Source organism: Agelaius tricolor, unplaced genomic scaffold, assembly GCF_023055355.1.
Source record: "Agelaius tricolor isolate 1412-34295 unplaced genomic scaffold, bAgeTri1.0.p SCAF_55, whole genome shotgun sequence".
In the NCBI taxonomy this organism is placed as follows: domain Eukaryota; kingdom Metazoa; phylum Chordata; class Aves; order Passeriformes; family Icteridae; genus Agelaius; species Agelaius tricolor.
This window is the reverse complement of record NW_027269315.1, coordinates 2,144,189-2,169,368: the sequence shown is the minus strand read 5'-3', so window position 1 is coordinate 2,169,368 and position 25,180 is coordinate 2,144,189. Positions and strand designations below refer to the sequence as shown.

Sequence of the window (25,180 nt, the reverse complement as noted above, 5' to 3'; positions counted from 1 at the left end):
CATGGGGGGCTGTGGGTGCCCTGTGGGTGCTGTGGGTGCCCTGAGGACCCACGCAGGGTGACCAGGGCAGATCCATTCTAGGGATGCAGATCCCAGTGCACTCATGGCTCCCATGGGTTCATTCCTTGGCCATGCTGGTGTTTGTGACCATGGGGTGCTGTGGGTGCCCTGTGGGTGCTGTGGGTGCCATGTGGGTGCTATGGGAGCCCTGTGGGTGCCCTGAGGCCCCACACAGGATGACCAGGGCAGATCCATTCTGGGGGTGCAGATCCCAGTGCACTCATGGCTCCCATGGGTTCATTCCTTGGCTCTGCTGGTGTTTGTGACCATGGGGTGCTGTGGGTGCCCTTTGGATGCTGTGGGTGCCCTGTGGATGGTGTGGGCGCCCTGTGGGTTCTGTGGGTGCCCTGTGGGTGCTGTGGGTACCATGGGGCCCTGTGGGTGCCCTGTGGGTGCTGTGGGTGCCCTTTGGATGCTGTGGGTACCCTGTGGATGGTGTGGGTGCCCTGTGGGTGCTGTGGGTGCCATGGGTGCCCTGTGGGTGCCCTGTGGATGCCATGGGTGCTGTGGGTGCCCTGTGGGTGCCCTGTGGGTGCTGTGGGTGCTGTGGGTGCCCTGTGGGTGCTGTGGGTGCCCTGAGGCCCCACACAGGGTGACCAGGGCAGATCCATTCTAGGGGTGCAGATCCCAGTGCACTCATGGCTCCCATGGGTTCATTCCTTGGCCGTGCTGGTGTTTGTGACCCTGGGGGACTCCTGGCTCTGTCCCTCTGTTCCTCACCCCCCTTTCCCTCCCTGTCCCTGCCCAGATGTGGAGCAGATGGCCATCGACTGGCTCACGGGCAACTTCTACTTCGTGGATGACATCGATGACAGGATCTTCGTGTGCAACAAGAACGGGGACACCTGCGTCACCCTGCTGGACCTGGAGCTCTACAACCCCAAGGGAATCGCACTGGACCCAGCCATGGGGTGAGTCCTGGGAATTCACCACCCCTGGGGACACCTGGGGACCCTCTGGGCTGGGGGGGGACCTCTGTGAGCTCTCCCTGCAGGGACATTTCCCACCCACCAGGCCCAGCTCAGGATGAGCTGCTGCTTCCAGCTGGTGCCACACAGCCTGGGCACAGCTTTGCTCCAGGTTTTGGGAGCTGGAGTGAGTGGTTTTTGGGAGCTGGGGTGGCTTTTGGGAGCTGGAGTGGCTTTTGGGAGCTGGAATGGTTTTTGGGACCTGGAATGGTTTTGGGGAGCTGGAGTGGCTCTTGTGCACAGCCAGAGCAGCTCCCGTGTGTCTGTGTCTCCATCCAAGATGTGGGCACAGCTTTGCCTCAGATTTTGGGACCTGGAGTGGTTTTTTGGGAGCTGGAGTGGCTTTTAGGACCTGGAGTGGTTTTTGGGACCTGGAATGGTTTTGGGGAGCTGGAGTGGCTCTTGTGCACAGCCAGAGCAGCTCCCTTGTGTCTGTGTGTCCATCCAAGATGTGGGCGCAGCTTTTCCCCAGATTTTGGGACCTGGAGTGGCTTTTAGGACCTGGAATGGTTTTTGGGAGCTGGAATGGTTTTTGGGAGCTGGAGTGACTCCATGCACAGCCAGAGCAGCTCCCTTGTGTCTGTGTCTCCATCCAAGACATGGGCACAGCTTTGCCTCAGATTTTGGGAGCTGGAATGGTTTTTGGGGCCTGGAGTGGATTTTGGGAGCTGGAGTGGCTCTTGTGCACAGCCAGAGCAGCTCCCTTGTGTCTGTGTCTCCATCCAAGATGTGGGCACAGCTTTTCCCCAGATTTTGGGACCTGGAGTGGCTTTTAGGACCTGGAATGGTTTTTGGGAGCTGGAATGGTTTTTGGGAGCTGGAGTGACTCCATGCACAGCCAGAGCAGCTCCTTTGTGTCTGTTTGTCTGTCCAAGACGTGGGCACAGCTTTGCCCCAGCTTTTGGGACCTGGAGTGGTTTTTGGGAGCTGGAGTGGCTCCATGCACAGCCAGAGCAGCTCCTTTGTGTCTGTGTGTCCATCCAAGACGTGGGCACAGCTTTGCCCCAGATTTTGGGACCTGGAGTGGCTTTTGGGAGCTGGAGTGGCTCCATGCACACCCAGAGCAGCTCCCTTGTGTCCGTCTGTCCAGCCACTGCCTCCTGCACAGCCCTGAGGATGAGGATGCCAGGATGCTGAATCATGGGGGCAGCTCAGGGCACCCCTGGCAGCTGCCAGCCCCTGGCAGCTGCTGTGGCAGAAAAACCACCAAAGAGGAAAATTCCCCTCCTTGCCAGCTGATGGGCACTTCCCTTCTGGCTCGGATGGAAAACGCTGGTGTTGTTGAGCAGAAAATCAGGATATTTCATATAAACAAATTTCCCAGAGAATCCTGGAGAGAGCTCCAGGGCTGGTGCAGACAAGCCCCGGAGGTGACTGGGTTAAGTCCCTTGGGCTCTGTGGTGGCAGTGATGATCTCTGGCTCTGCTGGGTTGGGAGTTGCCACCACAGGTGCCTGTGGAGCTCTTCCAGTGACACCCACACATCCTGAAGCTCCCTGGAATTCTGTGCCAGACCCCGTGGGCATCTGTCAGAACCCAGGAAATTCCTCAGGCTGCCCTGGAGGGCTCGAGACCCTGCCCAGGGGGCTCAGGGACCTTGGCACAGAGCACAAGAGCCCTGTGGCTTTGATTTAGCCCTTGGAAAAAATAATTACCAAGCTTTATATGAAGGATTACAAGTCAAGGAAGTTTAAGTAGAATGATAGTTAGTTTGTCATGGGGTGAAAAATCGATTTTTTGGGGTTTTTAGAATGGGGGTTCAGGAGGCAAGATGGAAGAATTTAAGTGTGTCCAGTCTTTCTCCTTCTTCTTCTTCTTGGCCTCCATCTCCTGCTGTGATGGTGGCACTTTTGGATTGGTTTAGAGTAGAAGCTCACTGTCTAACATAGGTGATAGGTATTGGAAAATTATTGTAAATATTTTGTAGATTTTAGTATTAAAAAAACTAACAGCACCCCAAGGGCTGGAAACAATTCCCAGCTTTGTGTGAGGAGTTACAAACCACAAGAGTTTGAGTAGAATGATAATTAATTAATCACAGGGTGAAAATGTAGAATTTTGGGGTTTTTGGAATGGAGGTTCAGGGAACAAGATGGAGGAATGTGGGCATGTCCTGTCCTTCTTCTCCTTCTTCTTGGCCTCCATCTTCTGCTGTGATGGTGGGACTTTGGGATTGGTTTAGAGTAGAGACAAACTGTCTGATGTAGGTGATAGGTATTGGGAAGTTATGGTGAAAATTGTACATGTAGTTTTTAGTATAAAAGGATAACACCAGCGTGCCTCAATCCAACATGCTGGACAGAGCTCAGAGAAAGAATTTTATAGTTAAGAAACAATAAACAAGCTTGAGAACAAAATAGAAGAGTTCTGACTCCTTCTTCAACTAAGAAAAGAGAGTTTTTAATGCATCTCAAAGTCACTCTGACCAGCAGAGATCCCACGAGGATCTTCTGCTGTGATGGTGGCACTTTGGGATTGGTTTAGAGTAGAGACAAACTGTCTAACACAGGTGATAGGTGTTGGGAAGTGATTGTAAATAATGTAATGTAGTTTTTAGTATCAAAGATAACACCAGCGTGCCTCAACCCAACCTGCTGGACAGAGCTCAGAGAAAGAATTTTATAGTTAAGAAACAATAAACAAGCTTGAGAACAAGGTTGTTCAACCGCCAGGCTGAGCAAAGAGACTTTCTGAAGCACCTCAAAGTCTCTCTGACCAGCAGAGACCCCCAAGAGGCATCCACACATCCAAATTCTGCCTCTCCCAAAGCTCCCCCTGGCTCTGAGCTCCCTCCCTGCTCTTCTCTCACAGCAAGGTGTTCTTCACCGACTACGGGCAGATCCCCAAGGTGGAGCGCTGCGACATGGACGGGCAGAACCGCACCAAGCTGGTGGACAGCAAGATCGTCTTCCCACACGGCATCACCCTGGACCTGGTGAACCGCCTGGTCTACTGGGCCGATGCCTACCTGGACTACATCGAGGTGGTGGATTATGAGGGCAAGAACAGGCACACCATCATCCAGGGCATCCTGGTGAGTGGGTTTGGGGGAGAGGGAGCCACGCTTGAGTGCTGCTGGTCAGCTGAGCCCTGAGCATGGTCCTGCCAAGGATGGTCTTGATGGGCAAGAGCACAGTGATGGCAGGTGATGGACAGGAGCCATGAGGTGGGATGGACATCACTGATGGTCAATGATGGACAAGAGCCATGAGGTGGGATGGACATCACTGATGGTCAGTGATGGACAAGAGCCATTGGGTGGGATGGACATCACTGATGGCCAGTGATGGACAAGAGCTATTGGGTGGGATGGACATCACTGATGGCCAGTGATGGACAAGAGCTATTGGGTGGGATGGACATCACTGATGGTCAATGATGGACAAGAGCTATTGGGTGGGATGGACATCACTGAAGGCCAGTGATGACCACCACTGATGGCCAGTGATGGATGAGAGCCATCAGGTGGGATTGGGGCCATCACCGATGGCCAGTGATGGACAAGAGCTATTGGGTGGGATTGGGGCTTTTGCATGTCCTGGAGGCTGGCTCTCACAACTCCTGAATCCCTTGTGGCTCTCACAACTCTTAAATTCCCTGTGGCTCTCACAACTCCTAAATCACTTATAGCTCTCACAACTCCTCAATGTCTTGTGGCTCTCACAACTCCTGAATCCCTTGTGGCTCTCATAATTCCTAAATCCCTTGTGGCTCTCACTACCTGTACACCACCAAACTCCTGAATCATTTGTGGCTCTCACAACTCCTAAATCCCTTGTGGCTCTCACAACTCCTGAGTCACTTGTGGCTCTCACAATTCCTAAATCCTTTATGGTTCTCACAACTCCTAAATCACTTGTGGCTCTCACTACCTGTACTCCACCAACTCCTAAATCCCTTATGGCTCTCACAACTCCTAAATCCCTTGTGCCTCTCACCTGATACCTTCCAGATTGAACACCTGTATGGGCTGACTATCTTTGAGAACTAGCTGTACGCCACCAACTCCTCAATCCCTTGTGGCTCTCACAGCTCCTGAATCCCTGATGATTCTCACAACTCCTAAATCCCTTGGGCTCTCACTACCTGTACACCACCAACTCCTCAATCCCTTTGTGCCTCTCACAGCTCCTGAATCCCTGATGGCTCTCACAACTCTTAATCCCTTGGGCTCTCACTACCTGTACTCCACCAACTCCTAAATCCCTTGTGGCTCTCACAACTCCTAAATCCCTCGTGTCCGTCACAGCTCCTAAATCCCTCACGCACTCACCTGGTGCCTTCCAGATCGAGCACCTGTACGGCCTGACCGTCTTTGAGAACTACCTGTACGCCACCAACTCGGACAACGCCAACGCCCAGCAGAAAACCAGCGTCATCCGCGTCAACCGCTTCAACAGCACCGAGTACCAGGTGGTGACGCGGGTGGACAAGGGTGGAGCCCTGCACATCTACCACCAGCGGCGCCAGCCCACAGGTGGGACCCTCACTTTGGAGCAGCAGCTGCCTGGTTCCTCTGCCAGGGGTTTGGGTGGGGTTTTAGGAGGGGTTTTGTTCGTGGGAAGGGTGGGCAGGGATTGGGAGTTCCCGTGTCTGGGGCTGTGCAAGGGTTGGGTGGATGTGGTTGGGTTGATGAGGTGGGGATTGGTCACAGGTTGGACTCAGTGATCTTGGAGGTGTTTTCTGACCTCGGGGCTTTTGGGATTTCTGCTCCCCAGAACATCCTGGGGTGCCCCTTTTCCTGCTAGCACCGTGTCTCTTCCCGTGAGAGCTGCTCCACGTGGTTGATGGATCATGGAAATTACAGAGATGTGGGATCTTAAAATGCAAATGTGGCATCTTAAAATATCAATGCTCCCTCACCACCGTCTCTGGTGGTGTGCAAGGATTGAGTGGATGTGGCACTCAGTGCTCTGGTCGGGTTGATAAGGTGGGGATTGGTCACAGGTTGGACTCAGTGATCTTGGAGGTGTTTTCTGACCTCAGGGATTTTGGGATTCCTGCTCCCCAGAGCCCTGGGGGCTGCTGAACATCCTGGGGTGCCCCTTTTCCTGCTAGCACCGTGTCTCTTCCCGTGAGAGCTGCTCCACGTGGTTGATGGATCATGGAGATTACAGAGATGTGGGATCTTAAAATGCAAATGTGGCGTCTTAAAATGTTGATGCTCCCTCACCACCGTCTCTGGTGGTGTGCAAGGACTGAGTGGATGTGGCACTCAGTGCTCTGGTCGGGTTGATAAGGTGGGGATTGGTCACAGGTTGCACTCAGTGATCTTGGAGGTGTTTTCTGACCTCGGGGATTTTGGGATTCCTGCTCCCCAGGACATCCTGGAGTGCCCCCTTTTCCTGCTAACTCCTGTGAGAGCTGCTCCACGTGGTTGATGGATCGTGGAGAGTACAGAGGTGGTGGGAGCAAATGTGGCATCTTAAAATATTGATGCTCCCTCTTCCTCTCTGTCCCCACTGCCAGCACGTTCACCCTGGTGCTCCCAAGCACTGAGGGAATTCCAGGAAAGGCTCCAGTGCTTCACCAACCCCTCCCTGCATCCATCCATCCCTGCCTGCCCCCCCGCCCCTGCCCCAGCACCTTCCTGCAGTTAATCAATTTACTCCTTATAAATCCTCTTAGTGTCTGCAGCCTACTCGGCATTCTCCAGAATATAAAATGAATCAGGAGGTTTCTGAGCAGGGAAAGGAGTGTGATTCAGGGGCTCTCTGGCTGTCCCCACTCCCAGGGCTTGTCCCACTGGTGCAGCAGGATTGGGCAGTGTGTCCACGTGCCTGTGGTGGTGTGCTGGGACCTGCTGGCTTCTCCTCAGGGATCCTTCCCATGGGGAAGTTCTTTCCCATCTCTGTGCTGTGCTCAGCCTTTTCCTGACTGGCTGGCAGCTCCTGGGAGGAATGAGTTTCCCTACAGCCCAGGGAGGACCCATGAGAGCATCCCCATGTCCCTGTGGTTGCAGCCCTGTCCCCCTTGTGCTCCCTGTCCCCCACTGTGAGAATCTACAAAACCAGAGGGTTTTGGGGAAAGCTGCAAAAGGCAGGCTTCAGAGGCAGTGGAACTGTGATTAGAGCTAAGCAGCAGCCATGAGATTGGTCAGCAGAAAAATCATTTAAAAAGTAGAAAGGCAAAGACAAATAGAACAATGGTCTGTGTATCAATGCTTGTTTAGAATAACTCCCTAAGCTACAGAAAAGTTTATCTAGCAAGATATTAGGGAGGTTGAAGCTTAATAATGGAGCTCTGTGTGTTGTGTTTTAGGGCTTACAAGCAGGTATTGTATTCAAAATAAGCAAGCATTGTTTTAACCAAAGGTGCTTATTACTGTTTTAACAACAGTGCTTATGGTGATTGGATAGAGCTACTGTCAATGTGCTTTTGCTTTGTGGGATTGGTCAAGAAGCTTTTAAAGCAAGTTTTAACATTAAGTTCTTGGTCTGCTGCCTGAGATGTGAGCTGGTGGCATCTTCCCATTGTCATAACCATGGAATGAGACATGAAAAATAAAACAGCTCAAGGCAGTTCCTCAGCAGCCCTGTCCCGTTGGTGATTTGTACACAGCCCCCAGCCAGCCATACCCCACGTGCTGCCTGTGTCCCCAGGGTCCCCAGCAGCTTCAGCCCCTCTCTGTGTTGCAGTGAGGAGCCATGCCTGCGAGCCAGATCAGTTTGGGAAGCCAGGAGGCTGCTCTGACATCTGCCTGCTCGGGAACAGCCACAAGAGCCGGACCTGCCGCTGCCGCTCCGGGTTCAGCCTGGGCAGCGACGGGAAATCCTGCAAGAGTGAGTGCTGGCTTTCCTGGGGGAACCTTTGGGGTGAGGGGCTGGGGACACGGGCTCTGCGTTCCCCGCTGTGCCCCCACAACAGCCCCAGTGCCACCCCCTGTGTCCCTGTCTCTCCACAGAGCCCGAGCACGAGCTGTTCCTGGTGTACGGCAAGGGGCGTCCTGGCATCATCCGTGGCATGGACATGGGTGCCAAGGTGCCAGATGAGCACATGATCCCCATCGAGAACCTCATGAACCCCCGGGCGCTGGACTTCCACGCTGAGACTGGCTTCATCTACTTTGCTGACACCACCAGCTACCTCATAGGGCGCCAGAAGATCGATGGCACGGAGAGGGAGACCATCCTGAAGGATGGTGAGTGGCCAAGGGGCCTGGCCTTGCAGGAAGGATGATAAAATTATTACCATCATAATAATTTAATAGTAATAATAAGAATAGTAATATTAATTTATATTTATATATATATATATATATATAAAATTTATATATCTAATATGAATTACAATAATTTATAGTAATTATAAATAATATATAGTAATTAAAGTAAAAATAAAATAAATAAATTATAGTAATTTACATATATAAATTTATTTATATTTATATATAATAATAATTTGATAGTAATAATTGTAATAGTAATCTATAGATATGAATTTATATATATAATATAAATAATAATAGTTTATAGTAATTATAAATAATATATAGTAACTAAATGAAAAGAAAAGAAAAGAAAAGAAAAGAAAAGAAAAGAAAAGAAAAGAAAAAAGAAAAGAAAAAGAAAATAAAATAAAAATTATAGTAATTTATATCTATAAATTTATATCTATATTTATATATAATAATAATTTAATAGTAAAAATAATAATAGTAATAGTAATTTATATCTATATAAATATATATATATAATATAAATTATAATAATTTATAGTAATTATAAATAATATATAGAAATAAAAAATAGTAATATATAAAATTTATATATATTTTTATATAATAATAATAATTTAATAGTAATAATGATAATAGTAATACTACTACTAGTAATAATAGTATAATATCATCATACAGAATATATATCATATAGAATATATATAAAATATATAATCATATTATAATATTGTCATAATAATATAATAATTTAATAACAATAATAAAGACAATAATTGTACAATATCATAATAGAATATAGAATATATTTATAATATAATCATATGATCATAATAATGATAATATTATATGATAATATGATTATATATATTATATAATATTATCATAATAATAATCACCTGCCTGAGATACAAGGAGCTTAATGCCCAGAATATTCAAACAACTATTAGCTCAGGGTGATCCCACTTAACATGTCTATGGTCCAAATTTAGCATTTCATAAAATTTTCTCTGTTCAAAGAGCAGGTCTAGCAGACTTTCCCATGGGTGTCCATCATCCCCCTCAGTTTGGGTCAGGACTGGGGACTTTTGGGGCTGTTGCTTCCACTTTTCACCTCCTGGCTGGTGAAAAACCCACTCCAATTTTCCCCCACAGGCATCCACAATGTGGAGGGGATCGCTGTGGACTGGATGGGGAACAATCTGTACTGGACAGATGATGGGCCCAAGAAGACCATCAGCGTGGCACGGCTGGAAAAGGCTGCCCAGACGAGGAAGACTCTGATTGAGGGGAAGATGACGCACCCCCGTGCCATCGTGGTGGACCCCCTGAATGGGTGAGGGTGCCTGGGTGGGCTGGGCTCTCTGGTGGGGCCACAGGGATGTGGTTGGGTCTTGTCACAAGCTGTGGTGGCCAGGCCAGGGCTCAGCTTGGTGTCCATGGCAGGTGGATGTACTGGACAGACTGGGAGGAGGATCCCAAGGACAGCAAGAGGGGCAAGATTGAGAGGGCTTGGATGGATGGATCCAACCGAAACATCTTCATCACCTCCAAGACTGTCCTGTGGCCCAACGGGCTGAGCCTGGACATCCCAGCCAAGATCCTCTACTGGGTGGATGCTTTCTATGACCGCATCGAGATGGTTTATCTCAATGGCACCGAGAGGAAGGTGAGTGGGGTCTGGGACACTGATCACCCACAGCACTGGGGAGCTGAGCTCTGACCTCTCTGCTCTCCTCTTCCATCACCCTGTTCCTGTCCCTGTCCCTGTCCCTGTCCCTGTCCCTGTCCCTGTCCCTGTCCCTGTCCCTGTCCCCATCCCTTTCCCTGTCCCTGAGTGCCCATCCCAGCTGACAGAGCCTCTCTGCTCTCCTCCCCTCCCATCACCCTATCCCTATCCCTGTCCCTGTCCCTGTCCCTGTCCCTGAGTGCCCATCCCAGGTGACAGAGCCACTCTGCTCTCCCTTTCCATCACTCTGTCCCTGTCCCTGTCCCTGTCCCTGATCACCCTGTCCCTATCCCTATCCCTGTCCCTGATCACCTTGACCCTATCCCTGCCCCTGTCCCTGTCTCTGTCCCTGAGTGCCCATCCCAGGTGACAGAGCCACTCTGCTCTCCCTTTCCATCACTCTGTCCCTATCCCTGTCCCTATCCCTATCCCTGTCCCTGATCACCTTGACCCTATCCCTGTCCCTGTCCCTGTCTCTGTCCTTGAGTGCCCATCCCAGCTAAGGGAGCCTCTCTGCTCTCCCCTCCCATCACCCTGTCCCTGTCCCTATCCCTGCCCCTGATCACCCTGTCCCTGTCCCCATCCCTGTCCCCATCCCTGACCCTGTCCCTGTCCCTGTCCCTGTCCCTGAGTGCCCATCCCAGGGAGCCCCTCTGCTCTCCCTTTCCATCGCCGTGTCCCATCACCCTGTCCCTGTCCCCATCCCTGTCCCTGTCCCATCACCCTATCCCTATCCCCATCCCTGTCCCTGTCCCTGTCCCTATCCCTGTCCCTGACCCTGTCCCTGACCCTGTCCCTGTCCCTTTCCCTATCCCTATCCCCATCCCTGTCCCTGTCCCTGTCCCTGTGTGCCCATCCCAGGAAGCCTCTCTGCTCTCCCTTTCCATCACCGTGTCCCATCGCCCTGTCCCTGTCCCTGTCCCTGATCACCCTGTCCCCATCCCTCTCCCTGTCTCATCACTCTGTCCCTGTCCCATCACCCTGTCCCTGTCCCCATCCCTGTCCCTGTCCCAGTCCCATCACCCTATCCCTGTCCCTGTCCCCATCCCTGTCCCTGTCCCTGTCCCTGATCACCCTGTCCCCATCTCTGTCTCATCACTCTGTCCCTGTCCCATCGCCCTGTCCCTGTCCCTGTCCCTGATCACCCTGTCCCCATCCCTCTCCCTGTCTCATCACTCTGTCCCTGTCCCATCACCCTGTCCCTGTCCCTGTCCCTGTCCCCGATCACCCATCCCATCTAACATCCCCTCTCCTCCTCCTCCCCACGCGCACAGATCGTGTACGAAGGCCCGGAGCTGAACCACGCCTTCGGGCTGTGCCACTACAGCAATTTCCTGTTCTGGACCGAGTACCGCAGCGGCAGCATCTACCGGCTGGAGCAGGCCTCCAAGGCCGTCAGCCTGCTGCGCAACGAGCGCCCGCCCATCTTCGAGATCCGCATGTACGACGCCCAGCAGCAGCAAGGTCAGAGGTTTGGAGGGGCTGGGCAAGAGGCTGAGCTTCCCCCTGTTGTTGTCTGGTTTCATGCTTTGTGATGGTTTTGGTTTTGTGTCCCTGTGTTTTTCCCCCCTCGCTTTACCTGTGTGATCCCTTTGCTGAGAGCATCCCCAAATCCCCACCCTGGCTTAGTCCCGACCCCCTGCACGAGGACAGAGTGGTCTCTAGACAACAGATAGTGTAATGCTTGCCAGACACATTCATTATTTTTTCATTTACTAGCAACCAGCGTTTAAATTCCATTTTACGCATCCATTTTTTATTTTATCTTGACTTTTTTTTTTTTTTTTTTTGTTAAACAACCCAACCATATATTCCCACCTTGTCCAAATCACTTGCCATCGATACATTTTCAATGAACCTTCTTCTATATTTCCTGTGTTCTTAGCCAATGGCTGCCTTAGCAAGCTTGGTGGATATCAGCTCTTTAGTGATTATCAGCTCTCTTAGGATTCCAGCTCTTTGCTTGCTAAGGTGCCTGGCAGGCTGGTGGGGAAGCAGTTGCTGCAAGAGAGGAGAAGAAAAACTTCCTGGGGTTCCACAGCGATGATTTTATTGAGGGGTCTGAGAAGGGATCCAGCAATGGCTCTTCTAACCTGAATGGGCTAAACCAGCCCCTTTTTATAGGGAATAAGGAGATCCAAACTTGTCCAATAGTAGGGGTTAGGGGAAAGTTTCCTATGGGGTTACAGAGATAAGCTGGGGTCTGAAAGGTGGAAGGCAGGAGCTTCTTTTGCTATTTCATCATGACTTGGCAATTCCTGTCTTCAAGCCTCAGCCCTCCATGGGGCCCTTGCAAGCTCAGAGCCTGCTATGCTTGCTCTCTGTCAATCACCCATCCCCTCCCTCTAGGAAGCTTCAGTCCAGGACAACGAGTGATTAGCCAGAGGCCAGGGTCAATGCCCCAATTATTACCCCATAGAGGTCCTAAATGTCCATTCCCCCAGTATCCATCCCTTAGGGTCACTTACTGGTTAGTAAAATGTTACCTACTTTTGATTTCCACCTCCCTTTAAATGTAACCTTGGCATTCCCCCACCTCTTTTTGTTGCCTTTTAGCCATCCCCATGCTCCTTGTTTTCCTTTCCTGTTCTTCATGCCCTGCCCTTCCAGCCCTCCCTCTTTTTTCTCACCCTAATTCCATCAGGCTCTGTGTCCCCATGGCCTCACCTGGGGTTTCCAGCTGCCTTCCAGCTGTGGCTGCTGTTGAGGGAGTCCAGGGGGGCGAGTCTGAGCTTTCCCCCACCTCTTTTTGTTTTTCTTTCCTGTTCTTCATGCCCTGCCCTTCCAGCCTTCCCTCTTTTTCCCACCCTAATTCCATCAGGCTCTGTATCCCTGGTGTTTCCAGCTGCCTTCCAGCTGTGGCTGCTGTTGAGGGAGTCCAGGGGCTGAGGGCGAGTCTGAGCTTTCCCCCCACCTCTTTTTTATTTTTCTTTCCTGTTCTTCATGCCCTGCCCTTCCAGCCCTCCCTCTTTTTTCTACCCTAATTCCATCAGGCTCTGTGTCCCCATGGCCTCACCTGGTGTTTCCAGCTGCCTTCCAGCTGTGACTGCCCCCAGGGGCTGGGGGCTCCCTGCACCCCAGTGGGCCTGCAGGTGTCCCTGGGCACTGAAATGCCACCTCCTCACCCTTTCCCTCCACAGTGGGCTCCAACAAATGCCGTGTCAACAACGGGGGCTGCAGCAGCCTGTGCCTGGCCACCCCTCGTGGCCGTCAGTGCGCCTGTGCCGAGGACCAGATCCTGGGCTCAGACTCTGTCACCTGCCAGGGTAGGCTGGGACCCTTTTGGGGGCTCTCCCCATGGGATGCTGCACTTGATCACTTGGTTCAAACCCTGCCTGTGCTTTTCCTGTTGGCAGCCAACCCATCCTACATCCCCCCGCCGCAGTGCCAGCCCGGGGAGTTCGCCTGCAAGAACAACCGCTGCATCCAGGAGCGCTGGAAATGCGACGGGGACAACGACTGCCTGGACAACAGTGATGAGGCCCCCGAGCTCTGCCGTGCGTGATCCCTCCTGGGCAGTGGGATCTGGGCTCCTCCAGATGTGGAGGAAGTGGTTGGGGCAGGGTTGGGTAGCCAGGACTCCTCTGTCCCCTCTCCAACTCCTTTGGGGCAGTGGTGACCCTGTTCCTGTCCCTGTCCCTGTCCCTTGTCCCTGTCCCTGTGCCATCCATGCCCTCCTTTGGGGCAGCACTGTCCCTGACCCTGTGCCATCCATGCCCTCTTTTGGGGCAGCACTGTCCCTGACCCTGTGCCATCCATGCCCTCTTTTGGGGCAGCACTGACCCTGTTCCTATCCCTGTCCCTGTCCCTGTGCCATCCATGCCCTCCTTTGGGGCAGCACTGACCCTGTTCCTGTCCCTGTCCTTGTCCCTGTCCCTGTCCCTGTCCCTGTCCCTGTCCCTGTGCCATCCATGCCCTCCTTTGGGGCAGCACTGACCCTGCTCCTGTCCCTGTCCCTGCTCCTGTCCCTGTCCCTGTCCCTGTCCCTGTCCCTGTGCCTGTGCCACCCATGCCCTCCTTTGGGGCAGCACAGGAGAGTTGGTTGAGACTCTGATGCCAAGTGTGAGCCTCCAGCCCTTTTCTGCCCCAGTTTTTCTCTTTGTTGGAGGGATGGGATGGGATGAGGATGGTTCTCAGTGTGTTTCCCCCCACAGACCAGCACACCTGCCCCTCAGACCGCTTCAAGTGCAAGAACAACCGCTGCATCCCCAACCGCTGGCTCTGCGACGGGGACAACGACTGTGGCAACAACGAGGACGAGTCCAACTCCACCTGCTCAGGTGAGGACCCTGCCTTGCCCTCAGGGAGCCTCAGGAGAGCCCGTGCTGAGCCACAGCCTGAGGTTTTGCAGTCTCACATGTGCCCACACACCCTGGCTTTGCACCTGGGAGCCCAGGGGGGTCGTTGCCCACCTTCCCCTGACACAACAAGGTACACTGGGCCATTAACACTGCATCTGTCCCTCCTGGCCAGCCCGGACCTGCTCCCCCAACCAGTTCTCCTGCGCCAGTGGCCGCTGCATCCCCATCTCCTGGACGTGTGACCTTGATGATGACTGTGGGGACCGCTCCGACGAGTCTGCCTCGTGTGGTGAGCTGGGACTGGGAGCTGTCTTGGTTTGGAAAGCCAGGAGTCTGCTAAGGAAGGCAGGAGCCTCCCCTGAAATGGAGAATGTAAACCCTCCCCACCCCTCCGAATTGCTATAAATTTTAAATTTAGGGGCTCTCAGGCAAAAAATATGGGAGCAGGAATAACAGTTCTTTAATAGGAAAGGAAAAAGAAATAAAGGATAAAATAAACAATGCAGTGCACTAAAACAACACTGCCAGAGTCAGAACCCAACCTGACACCCTGTGGGTCAGGGTGTTGGTGTCAGTCCCATTGGAATTGTGGCTGCAGCCCTCCTGCAGTGCCAGGGATGGTTCTGCTGGAGCAAGGGGGATCTGTAGAGAAGGATGGATTCTGCCTCTGGAGATCCAAGGGAAGGAGAGGCAGCTGCTGTTCCTCTGGGGAAGCCAGTGGAGAAAGCTGTGCTGGTGTCTCAAAAACTCTGGATTATATCTGGGTAGGAATGTTTGAAATCTCAGATTATATCCAGGTAGGAATGTTTGAAATCTCAGCTTGTATCCAGGTAGGAATGTTTGAAACCTCAGATTGTATCCAGGTAAGAATGTTTGAAATCTCAGATTCTATCCAGGTAGGAATGTTTGAAATCTCAGCTTGTATCCAGGTAGGAATGTTTGAAACCTCAGATTGTATCCAGGTAAGAATGTTTGAAATCTCAGATTCTATCCAGGTAGGAATGTTTGAAATCTCAGCTTGTATCCAGGTAGGAATGTTTGAAATCTCAGATTGTATCCAGGTAGGAATGTTTGAAATCTCAGATTGTATCTGGGTAGGAATGTTTGAAATCTCAGATTGTATCCAGGTAGGAATGTTTGAAATCTCAGATTGTATCCAGGTAGGAATGCTTGGCTCCTCCCTCTGGGCTCACATCTCCCAATGGGATGCTGTAGTTCTTATCAGCCATGCAGGGACATTCCATAGCTGCTATCAGCTGATGTCCCCTCCTGAGGGAGGAGTGATTGTGAGCACTCAGAGAGACAGATAAAGCAAACTGCCCACTTGACAAAGATAATCTGCCATGCAAATGGAAATAGCAAACATCCTGCATTGCAATCCGGAACAGGAGCCCTGGGGGTGCTCCCCGGGGCTGTGAGGAGGGTTGGGGTGCACGGGAGGTGTCCCCTGGTGTGTGTTGGGCTGTGCTGATGGTGCCTCTCCCTCCCCTGCAGCCTACCCGACCTGCTTCCCCCTGACACAGTTCACCTGCAACAACGGGCGCTGCATCAACATCAACTGGCGCTGTGACAACGGTGAGGACCCGGCCCCGGCTGCTCCCCGGGGCATGGCGAGACCTGAGGAGGGGGTGCAGCCAGGCAGGGACCCCATTTGGGCAATTTGGGCCAGGTCTCAGCGTGTGCTGAAGGGCAGAGCCCTGAGGGGAGCCAAAACTGAGCCCATCCTGCAGACCCCAGCCCCACATTTCCCTTGGCTGTGCTGGGGCTGCAGGAATAACCTGGCAGGGATTGTTCCAGACCTTGGCATCCTTTGCAAAGTTTCCAAAACCCTGCCCTGGTGCTGGAACAAAGTGTGGCATGGCCAGAGCTGCTGGTGGGGCTGGGCCAGGCCCTGCAGCCTCAGGGAAGGCAGGAGAGCTCTCCCATCCTGCAGACCCCAGCCCCACATTTCCCTTGGCTGTGCTGGGGCTACAGGAATAACCTGGCAGGGATTGTTCCAGACCTTGGCATCCTTTACAAGGTTTCCAAAACCCTGCCCTGGTGCTGGAACAAAGTGTGGCATGGCCAGAGCTGCTGGTGGGGCTGGGCCAGGCCCTGCAGCCCCAGGGAAGGCAGGAGAGCTCTCCCAGCCAGCTCCCAGCTGCCCTTGGATGTTTCCAGGGCCAGGCCTGGCACAGAGGGTTTGCCCCAAGGTTGATTTCCTTTCCCACAAGTTTATATCAATCTTTGAGCCGCTCTGCCTTGTTGGCAATAATTACAATCTTCAGAGCAGGGCGGGACAGGGCTGCCTGGCTGAGCAGAGCTGGGGGTGCTGGCTCTCCTTGGAGTCTTCCTGATTTCCTTTAGAGCTGAGGGATGGTCCCTTCTCCTGGAATCCCTCATTATAGCAGCCAGGCCATGATGTGGAGCCCCTCATGCTGCCCTGGGCCTCACCAGGGTACCCCAACCCTGGCTGAGCAGAGCTGGGGGTGCTGACTCTCCTTGGAGTCTTCCTGATCTCCTTTAGAGCTGAGGGATGGTCCCTTCTCCTGAAATCCCTCATTGTGGCAGCCACACCATGGTGTGGAGCCCCTCATGATGCCCCGAGCCTCACCTGCCTGGGGCAGGAGCTGCAGCACCACCAGGGTACCCCAACCCTGGATGCCCCAAGCTGACTCTCCTTGGAGTTTTCCTGATCTCCTTTAGAGCTGAGGGATGGTCCCTTCTCCTGGAATCCCCCATTGTGGCAGCCAGGCCGTGGTGTGGAACCTCTCATGCTGCTCTGAGCCTCACCAGGGTACCCCAACCCTGGCTGCCCCAAACTGGGGGTGCTGACTCTCCCTGGAATCTTGAGCTCCTTTGGAGCTGGTCCCTTCTCCTGAAATCCCTCATTGTGGCAGCCAGGCCATGATGTGGAGCCCCTCGTGCTACTCTGAGCCTCACCAGGGTACCCCAACCCTCGCTGAGCAGAGCTGGGGGTGCAGGGCTCTCCCTGGAATCTTCTTGGGCTCCTTTGGAGCTGGCCTTGCCAAGGGATGGTCCCTTCTCCTGGAATCCCTCATTGTGGCAGCCACACCATGGTGTGGAACCTCTCATGATGCCCTGAGCCTCACCAGGGTACCCCAACCCTGGCTGAGCAGAGCTGTGGGTGCAGACTCTCCCTGGAATCTTCTTGGGCTCCTTTGGAGCTGGTCCCTTCTCCTGGAATCCCTCATTGTAGCAGCCAGGCTGTGCCATGGAGCCCCTCATGATGCCCTGAGCCTCACCAGGTGCCTGGGGCAGGAGCTGCAGCAGCACCAGGGTACCCCAGCCCTGGCTGCCCCCCACTCCCCCAGCACCCTCTGCTGCTTCTGGTCTCGCCTCCCAGGCTCTGTGTGTCCCTGTCCGTGTCCCTGTCCGTGTCCCGGTGTCTCTGTGCCACCCTCTGTGTTTGTCACCTGTGCTGTGTTGTGTTTGTCACCGTGCCCACGCTCCTGTCTGGTGGTTCTGTGTTTCAGAAAAAGATTGTGGGGATGGCTCTGACGAAAAGAACTGTCCAAAGCCTACCGGTTAGTGCATAGATCAACATGCACCAAAACCCCCACCTGAGCCCCCCTGAGCCCCCAGACCTGCCCCCTCCAGGGGGCTGTGAGCCCTGGGGGTGCTGCTGGACACTGGCAATGCCCCCCTGAACTCTCTGGCAATGCCCCCTATGCCTCTGGCAATGCCCCTATGCCTCTGGCAATGCCCCTGGTACCTCTGGCAATGCCCCCCTGAACTCTCTGGCAATGCCCCTGTGCCTCTGGCAATGCCCCTGTGCCTCTGGCAATGCCCCTGGTGCTTCTGGCAATGCCCCTGTGCCTCTGGCAATGCCCCTGGTACCTCTGGCAATGCCCCTATGCCTCTGGCAATGCCCCTGGTACCTCTGGCAATGCCCCTGTGCCTCTGGCAATGCCCCTGTGCCTCTGGCAATGCCCCTGGTGCTTCTGGCAATGCCCCTGGTACCTCTGGCAATGCCCCTGTGCCTCTGGCAATGCGCCTGGTGCCTCTGGCAATGCCCCTGGTACCTCTGGCAATGCCCCTGTGCCTCTGGCAATGCGCCTGGTGCCTCTGGCAATGCCCCCCGTGCCTCTGGCAATGCCCCTGGTGCTTCTGGCAATGCCCCCCATGCCTCTGGCAATGCCCCTATGCCTCTGGCAATGCTCCTGGTGCCTCTGGCAATGCCCCTGGTGCTTCTGGCAATGCCCCTGGTACCTCTGGCAATGCCCCTGGTGCTTCTGGCAATGCGCCTGGTGCCTCTGGTGATGCCCCCTCCTTCCCATCAGTGACACCATCCCCATCAGTGCCATTGTCCCCATCAGTGCCATCATCCCTATCAGTGCCATTGTCCCCATAAGTGTCATCATCCCAATCAGTGCCACTGTCCCCATCAGTGCCATTGTCCCCATCAATGCCAATATCCCCATCAGTGCCACTGTCCCTATCAATGTCATTGTCCCTATCAATGTCATTGTCCCTATCAGTGCCATCATCCCCATCAGTGCCATTGTCCCCATCAGTGCCATCATCCCCATCAGTGCCACTGTCCCCATCAGTGCCATTGTCCCCATCAATGCCAATATCCCCATCAGTGCCACTGTCCCTATCAATATCATTGTCCCTATCAGTGCCATCATCCCCATCAGTGCCACTGTCCCCATCAATGCCAATATCCCCATCAGTGCCATTGTCCCCATCAGTGCCAATATCCCCATCAGTGCCACTGTCCCTATCAATGTCATTGTCCCCATCAGTGCCATCATCCCCACAGTGCCATCATCCCCATCAGTGCCATCATCCCAATCAGTGCCACTGTCCCCATCAATGCCAATATCCCCATCAGTGCCATCATCCCCATCCGTGCCACTGTCCCCATCAGTGCCATCATCCTTGTGCCCATCCTGAGGCACCAGGAAGCAAATCCCCTCGCCCAGTCTCAGGTGGGGCATCCTCAGTGGATCCCTGGGATGGTCCCCAGCCCGTGCCCCCTGTGCCAGGCAGCAGAGGGGCTGCATTGCCAGTGTCCAGGTACCCTCAGACCAAACCTCCCCCTCAAACAGCAGGCATGGGGGTTTCCTCCAGACAATCTGACCCCCCCAATTGGCTGTCCCAGCACCCCCAAAGGAGCTCCCATCCCCCAGAGTGGAGCCCAGGTCCCCCCAGGTTCATGGCTGATCTATGCAGTTTCTGTGTTTCATTTTCTCTGTGTGCTGCTGGTGCTGTGGGGTGGGAGGGCCGGGGGTCTCCAGCCTATGGTGGGGGTCACCAGCACTGAGGGGCTGCTGTCACCCCCATGTCCCCTCTGTGGCATGGTCAGTGCTGTCCCCCATTGCTCCAAGGGGTCTTTGCTGTGCTCCCTCCTGCCAGCCCCGTCCTGGCCGGGCTCCTGCTGACCCCCCTGGCCACCCCCCTTCCCTCTGCAGACAACGACTGTGGGGACAACAGTGACGAGGCCGGCTGCAGCCACTCCTGCTCCAGCAACCAGTTCAAATGCAACAGCGGCCGCTGCATCCCCGTGCACTGGACCTGTGATGGGGACAACGACTGTGGTGACTACAGCGATGAGACCCACGCCAACTGCACCAACCAGGGTGAGCCCCAGCACGTGGGAAACGCCCCCAGCCACAGCCATTGCCCAAAATGCAGGGAGTTCTGCAGCTTTCTCTGGCCACAGTCAGTGCCCAGATCCCCATCCTGCTCCTAGGCAGGAATTCTGCAGCTTTCTCTGGCCACAGTCAATGCCCAGATCCCCCTCCTGCCCAAAATTCATGGAATTCTGCAGCTTTCTCTGGCCACACTCAGTGCCCAGATCCCCCTCCTGCTTCTAGGCAGGAATTCTGCAGCTATCTCTGGCCACAGTCAGTGCCCAGATCCCCCTCCTGCTTCTAGGCAGGGAATTCTCTGGCCACAGTCAATGCCCAGATCCCCCTCCTGCTTCTAGGCAGGGAATTCTGCAGCTTTTTAGGGCCACACTCAGTGCTCAGATCCCCATCCTGACACTCTGGGTGCCTCCAGCTGTTTCTCTGCTGGCTGAGTGCTCCTGCTGCTAGTCCCCACGCAGTCCTGGAGCCCCAGATCCCCCTCCTGTGCCTCCAGCTGTTTCCCTGCTGGCTGAGTGCTCCTGCTGCTGGTCCCCATCCAGTCCTGGAGCCCCAGATCCCCCTCCTGTGTCTCCAGCTGTTTCCCTGCTGGCTGAGTGCTCCTGCTGCTGGTCCCCACGCAGTCCTGGAGCCCCCCGGCTCCACGGGGTGCAGGCAGTGAGCTGTGCCCTCCCCACAGCCACACGCCCGCCTGGGGGCTGCCACACGGACGAGTTCCAGTGCCGGCTGGACGGGCTGTGCATCCCCATGCGGTGGCGCTGTGACGGTGACACGGACTGCATGGACTCCAGCGACGAGAAAAACTGCGAGGGGGTCACCCACGTCTGCGACCCCAACGTCAAATTCGGCTGCAAGGATTCAGGTGAGAGCTGGGGGGGCGAGGGGATCCTCCCTGGGGGTGCTGGGATGATGGGGAAACACAAACGGCCAACCTGTGAATCGTGATCCTGATGGATTCCTCCGATCCCTTCTGCTCTTCTCTGAGGAATGGGGCACACTTTGGTGGGTTGGGGATGAGGGTGGAGGGACACCAGTTCTGGGGCTGACCTTCTGAGCCCCCAGGCCTTCCTTGACCTTTTGGGGAGCTCTGAGCTACTCAAACACCCTCCATGTCCCTCATGTGTGGGATACGTCTGGAAATGGCGGGAGACACCAGTTCTGGGGCTGACCTTCTGATCTCCAGGCCCTTCCTGACTTGTCCCATCCAACTTTTGGGGAGCCCTGAGCTTCTCAAACACCCTCATGTCCATCATGTGTGGGATAACATCTGGAAATGCCTGGAATAACTGGTTCTGGGGCTGACCTTCTGAGCCTCCAGGCCCTCCCTGACCTTTTGGGGAGCCCTGAGCTGCTCAAACACCTCCCATGTCCATTGTGTGTGGGATAACACCTGGAAATGCCTGGAGACACCAGTTCTGGGGCTGACCTGAGCCTCCAGGCCCTCCCTGACCTTTTGGGGAGCTCTGAGCTACTCAAACACCTCCCATGTCCCCCATATGTGGGATAACACCTGGAAATGCCTGGAATAACTGGTTCTGCTCTGCTCCCTTCCCACCCTCTCCCTTTCAGCGCGGTGCATCAGCAAGGCCTGGGTCTGTGACGGCGACAGCGACTGCGAGGACAACTCCGACGAGGAGAACTGCGAGTCCCTGGTGTGCAAACCCCCCTCTCACACCTGTGCCAACAACACCTCCATCTGCCTGCCCCCCGAGAAGCTCTGCGACGGCTCCGACGACTGCGGCGACGGCTCCGACGAGGGCGAGCTCTGCGGTGAGCACGGGGCCAGGCGCGGGGGACGCGCGGCGGCCCAAGAGTGGCACCGGGAGGTGACAACCGCGTCCTGTCCCCACAGACCAGTGCTCCCTCAACAACGGAGGCTGCAGCCACAACTGCACGGTGGCGCCCGGAGAGGGAATCGTGTGCTCCTGTCCCCTGGGCATGGAGCTGGGTGCTGACAACAAGACCTGCCAGATCCAGAGCTACTGTGCCAAGCACCTCAAGTGCAGCCAGAAGTGCGAGCAGGACAAGTACAATGTCAAGTGCTCCTGCTACGAGGGGTGGATGCTGGAGCCTGATGGAGAGAGCTGCCGCAGCCTGGGCAAGTTCTGCTGAAGGGCAGAGCCCCAAGGGGAGCCAAAGCTGAGCCCATCCTGCAGCCCCCAGCCCCATATTTCCCTTGGGGACAGGGAGAGCTGGGGGAATAACCTGGGATTATTCCAGACCTGCAGCCCCCAGCCCCATATTTCCCTTGGGGGCACGCAGAGCTGGGGAATAACCTGGGATTGTTCCAGACCTGCATCTCCCAGCCCCATATTTCCCTTGGGGGCAGGGAGAGCTGGGGGAATAACCTGAGATTATTCCAGACCTGCAGCTCCCAGCCCCATATTTCCCTTGGGGCTGTGCTGGGGCAGGGAGAGCTGGGGGAATAACCTGGGATTATTCCAGACCTGCAGCCCCCAGCCCCATATTTCCCTTGGGCGCAGGGAGAGCTGGGGGAATAACCTGGGATTGTTCCAGATCTGCAGCCCCCAGCCCCATATTTCCCTTGGGGATAGGGAGAGCTGGGGGAATAACCTGGGATTGTTCCAGACCTGCAGCCCCCAGCCCCATATTTCCCTTGGGGACAGAGAGAGCTGCAGGAATAACCTGGGATTGTTCCAGACCTGCATCTCCCAGCCCCATATTTCCCTTGGGGGCAGGGAGAGCTGGGGGAATAACCTGGGATTGTTCCAGACCTGCAGCCCCCAGCCCCATATTTCCCTTGGCTGTGCTGGGGCAGGGAGAGCTGGGGGAATAACCTGGGATTGTTCCCGACCTGCAGCCCCCAGCCCCATATTTCCCTTGGGGGCAGGGAGAGCTGCAGGAATAACCTGGCAGGGATTGTTCCAGACCTTGGCATCCTTTGCAAGGTTTCCACAACCCTGGGTGTGTTTTGAGGGGCACCAGGGACTGGTAGCAGCCCCCCAGGTGCCTCAGGGGTTGTGCTGATGGACGTGGCTGGGTGATGGTGGGATTTGTGCTGACAGGGGCTGAGTACACTGTCCCCTGCCTTGTTGCTGACCCTTCCCTGCTTCCCCCAGACCCTTTTAAGCCGTTCATCATCTTCTCCAACCGCCACGAGATCCGGCGCATCGACCTGCACCGAGGGGATTACAGCGTGCTGGTGCCCGGGCTGCGCAACACCATCGCCCTGGACTTCCACCTCAACCAGAGCTCCCTGTACTGGACTGATGTGGTGGAGGACAAGATCTACAGGGGAAAGCTGCTGGAGAACGGGGGTGAGGAGCCTTGGGTTGGGGGAGCTGGGGCTTGGAGGGAAAGCAGGGGTGCAGGCCTGGGGTCAGTGATTCCGTGGGGTGTGATGCAGCAGCTGATGGTGATATCAGCCCTTGGCCCTGATAGTGATCTTGTTCTGCTCTCATTATGCAGTAGTTAATTAGCATTCCCAGCACTTCCCTGCTGGTAATTGCAGCCCAGCAGCTGGGCACAGAGAGGACACCCTCCCCAGCAGTGCTGCTCCCTCAGGAGCCCAGTGGCAGGAGTAGGGATGGGGGCTGAGCCCTTTGGGATCTGGATTATGGATGGATGCTGAGCCCTTTGAGGGGCTTTGAGGTCTGGACTGTGGATGGGACCTGAGCCCTTTGGGGTCTGGGACTGTGGATGGGGGCTGAGCTCTTTGGGGTTTGGACTATGGATGGATGCTGAGCCCTTTAGGGTCTGGATTATGGATTGGGGGTGCTGAGCTCTTTGGGGCCTGGGACATGGATGGGGGCTGAGCTCTTTGGGGTCTGACAATGGATAGGGGGTGCTGAGCTCTTTGGGGTCTGGGCTATGGATGGGGGACTGAGCCCTTTGGGATCTGACCATGAATGGATGCTGAACCCTTTGGGGGGCTTTGAGGTCTGAACTGTGGATGGGGGTGCTGAGCTCTTTGGGATCTGGAGTATGGATGGATGCTGAGCCCTTTAGGGTCAGGATTATGGATAGAAGGTGCTGATCTCTTTTGTATCTGACCATAGATAGGGGGTGCTGAGCTCTTTAGGGTCTGACAATAGATTGGGTGTGCTGAGCCCTTTGGGGTCTGACCATGGATAGGGTGCACTGAGCCCTTTGGGGTCTGACCATGGATTGGGTGTGCTGAGCCCTTTGGGGTCTGACCATGGATAGGGTGCACTGAGCCCTTTGGGGTCTGACCATGGATTGGGTGTGCTGAGCCCTTTGGGGTCTGACCATGGATAGGGTGCACTGAGCTCTTTGGGGTCTGACCATGGTTAGGATGTGCTGAGCTCTTTAGGGTCTGACCATGGATAGGGTGCACTGAGCTCTTTGGGGTTTGGACCATGCACAGGGGTGGTTCAGGCCCTGTTTGGGGAGGATACATCCCCCCACAATCAACCCCAGCTGAGCTGGGTGGAGCTGTTGGGGATATGGGGGTGGTGGTTCTGTGAGGTCTGGGGAAGGGGCACCACCCTGAGCCCTCACCTTGTGCCCCACAGCCCTGACCAGCTTCGAGGTGGTCATACAGTACGGCCTGGCCACCCCTGAGGGACTGGCCGTGGACTGGATCGCTGGCAACATCTACTGGGTGGAGAGCAACCTGGACCAGATCGAGGTGGCCAAGCTGGATGGCACCATGAGGACCACGCTGCTGGCCGGGGACATCGAGCACCCCCGCGCCATCGCCCTGGACCCTCGCTATGGGTGAGCCAGGAGAGGATGGCGCCCACCAGGATATTGGAATTAATCCCAATAGAGCTGGATGGGACGTGCCTGGGTTTGTCCAGCCCTTGCTGCTTGACCAGAGACAGCAGCTGTGGTGGTTTCACCTCACAGACACCTTTGGCTGGCTGGATATTGCAGCAAAAGTGAGGGTGCCACCTCAGGGGTCTCTTCCCTGACTGATCCATCCCCAGGATGGAGCTGCCTCACGTTGGGTGCCAATATATTGGAATTAAATATCAATAGAGCCAAATGGGACGTGCCTGGGCTTGTCCAGCCCTTGCTGCTTGACCAAAGGCAGCAGCTGTGGTGGTTTCACCTCAGAGACACTTTTGGCTGGCTGGATATTGCAGCTGGGTGCTTGGGAAAAGTCCAGGCTTGCAGGAGCTCAGGTTTACCTCTGGTGGAGAAGCTTTAAGGTGATGGTGAAGGAAAAGGAGTTGGTTCTGCTGGAGAGTTTGGATCCAGAGCTTTATTCCTGGCCCACAGGCCTCTGAATGCAGCAACAGCTCCCACAGAACTCCCTGAGCCCGTGGTTGCTGCTCCTTTTAACCCTGGGGAGAGGGGCAGGGAAGGGGTAGGGAGCCACCAACCAGGCACAGGAGAGGAGGTCTCAGGGGACAAAGGACA

The 25,180-nt window shown here is 54.7% G+C and overlaps 1 protein-coding gene across 5 annotated transcripts in view; it reads left to right on the top strand.

Moving 5' to 3' along the window:
• The window catches only part of LRP1 (LDL receptor related protein 1), a 131,319-nt gene that overhangs the window by 52,921 nt on the left and 53,218 nt on the right, over positions 1 to 25,180 (top strand). For all 5 annotated transcript variants that reach the window (XM_071455986.1, XM_071455985.1, XM_071455983.1 and 2 more), the window contains exons 7-25: positions 809 to 971; positions 3,839 to 4,061; positions 5,315 to 5,504; positions 7,666 to 7,809; positions 7,932 to 8,168; positions 9,360 to 9,540; positions 9,651 to 9,873; positions 11,208 to 11,397; positions 13,074 to 13,199; positions 13,290 to 13,430; positions 14,088 to 14,213; positions 14,407 to 14,523; positions 15,729 to 15,809; positions 19,655 to 19,822; positions 20,511 to 20,693; positions 21,401 to 21,601; positions 21,684 to 21,929; positions 22,912 to 23,109; positions 24,328 to 24,532. In XM_071455986.1, the coding sequence (XP_071312087.1) occupies positions 809 to 971; positions 3,839 to 4,061; positions 5,315 to 5,504; positions 7,666 to 7,809; positions 7,932 to 8,168; positions 9,360 to 9,540; positions 9,651 to 9,873; positions 11,208 to 11,397; positions 13,074 to 13,199; positions 13,290 to 13,430; positions 14,088 to 14,213; positions 14,407 to 14,523; positions 15,729 to 15,809; positions 19,655 to 19,822; positions 20,511 to 20,693; positions 21,401 to 21,601; positions 21,684 to 21,929; positions 22,912 to 23,109; positions 24,328 to 24,532 (3,343 nt within the window). The remainder of the gene's footprint in view (positions 1 to 808; positions 972 to 3,838; positions 4,062 to 5,314; positions 5,505 to 7,665; positions 7,810 to 7,931; positions 8,169 to 9,359; positions 9,541 to 9,650; positions 9,874 to 11,207; positions 11,398 to 13,073; positions 13,200 to 13,289; positions 13,431 to 14,087; positions 14,214 to 14,406; positions 14,524 to 15,728; positions 15,810 to 19,654; positions 19,823 to 20,510; positions 20,694 to 21,400; positions 21,602 to 21,683; positions 21,930 to 22,911; positions 23,110 to 24,327; positions 24,533 to 25,180) is intronic.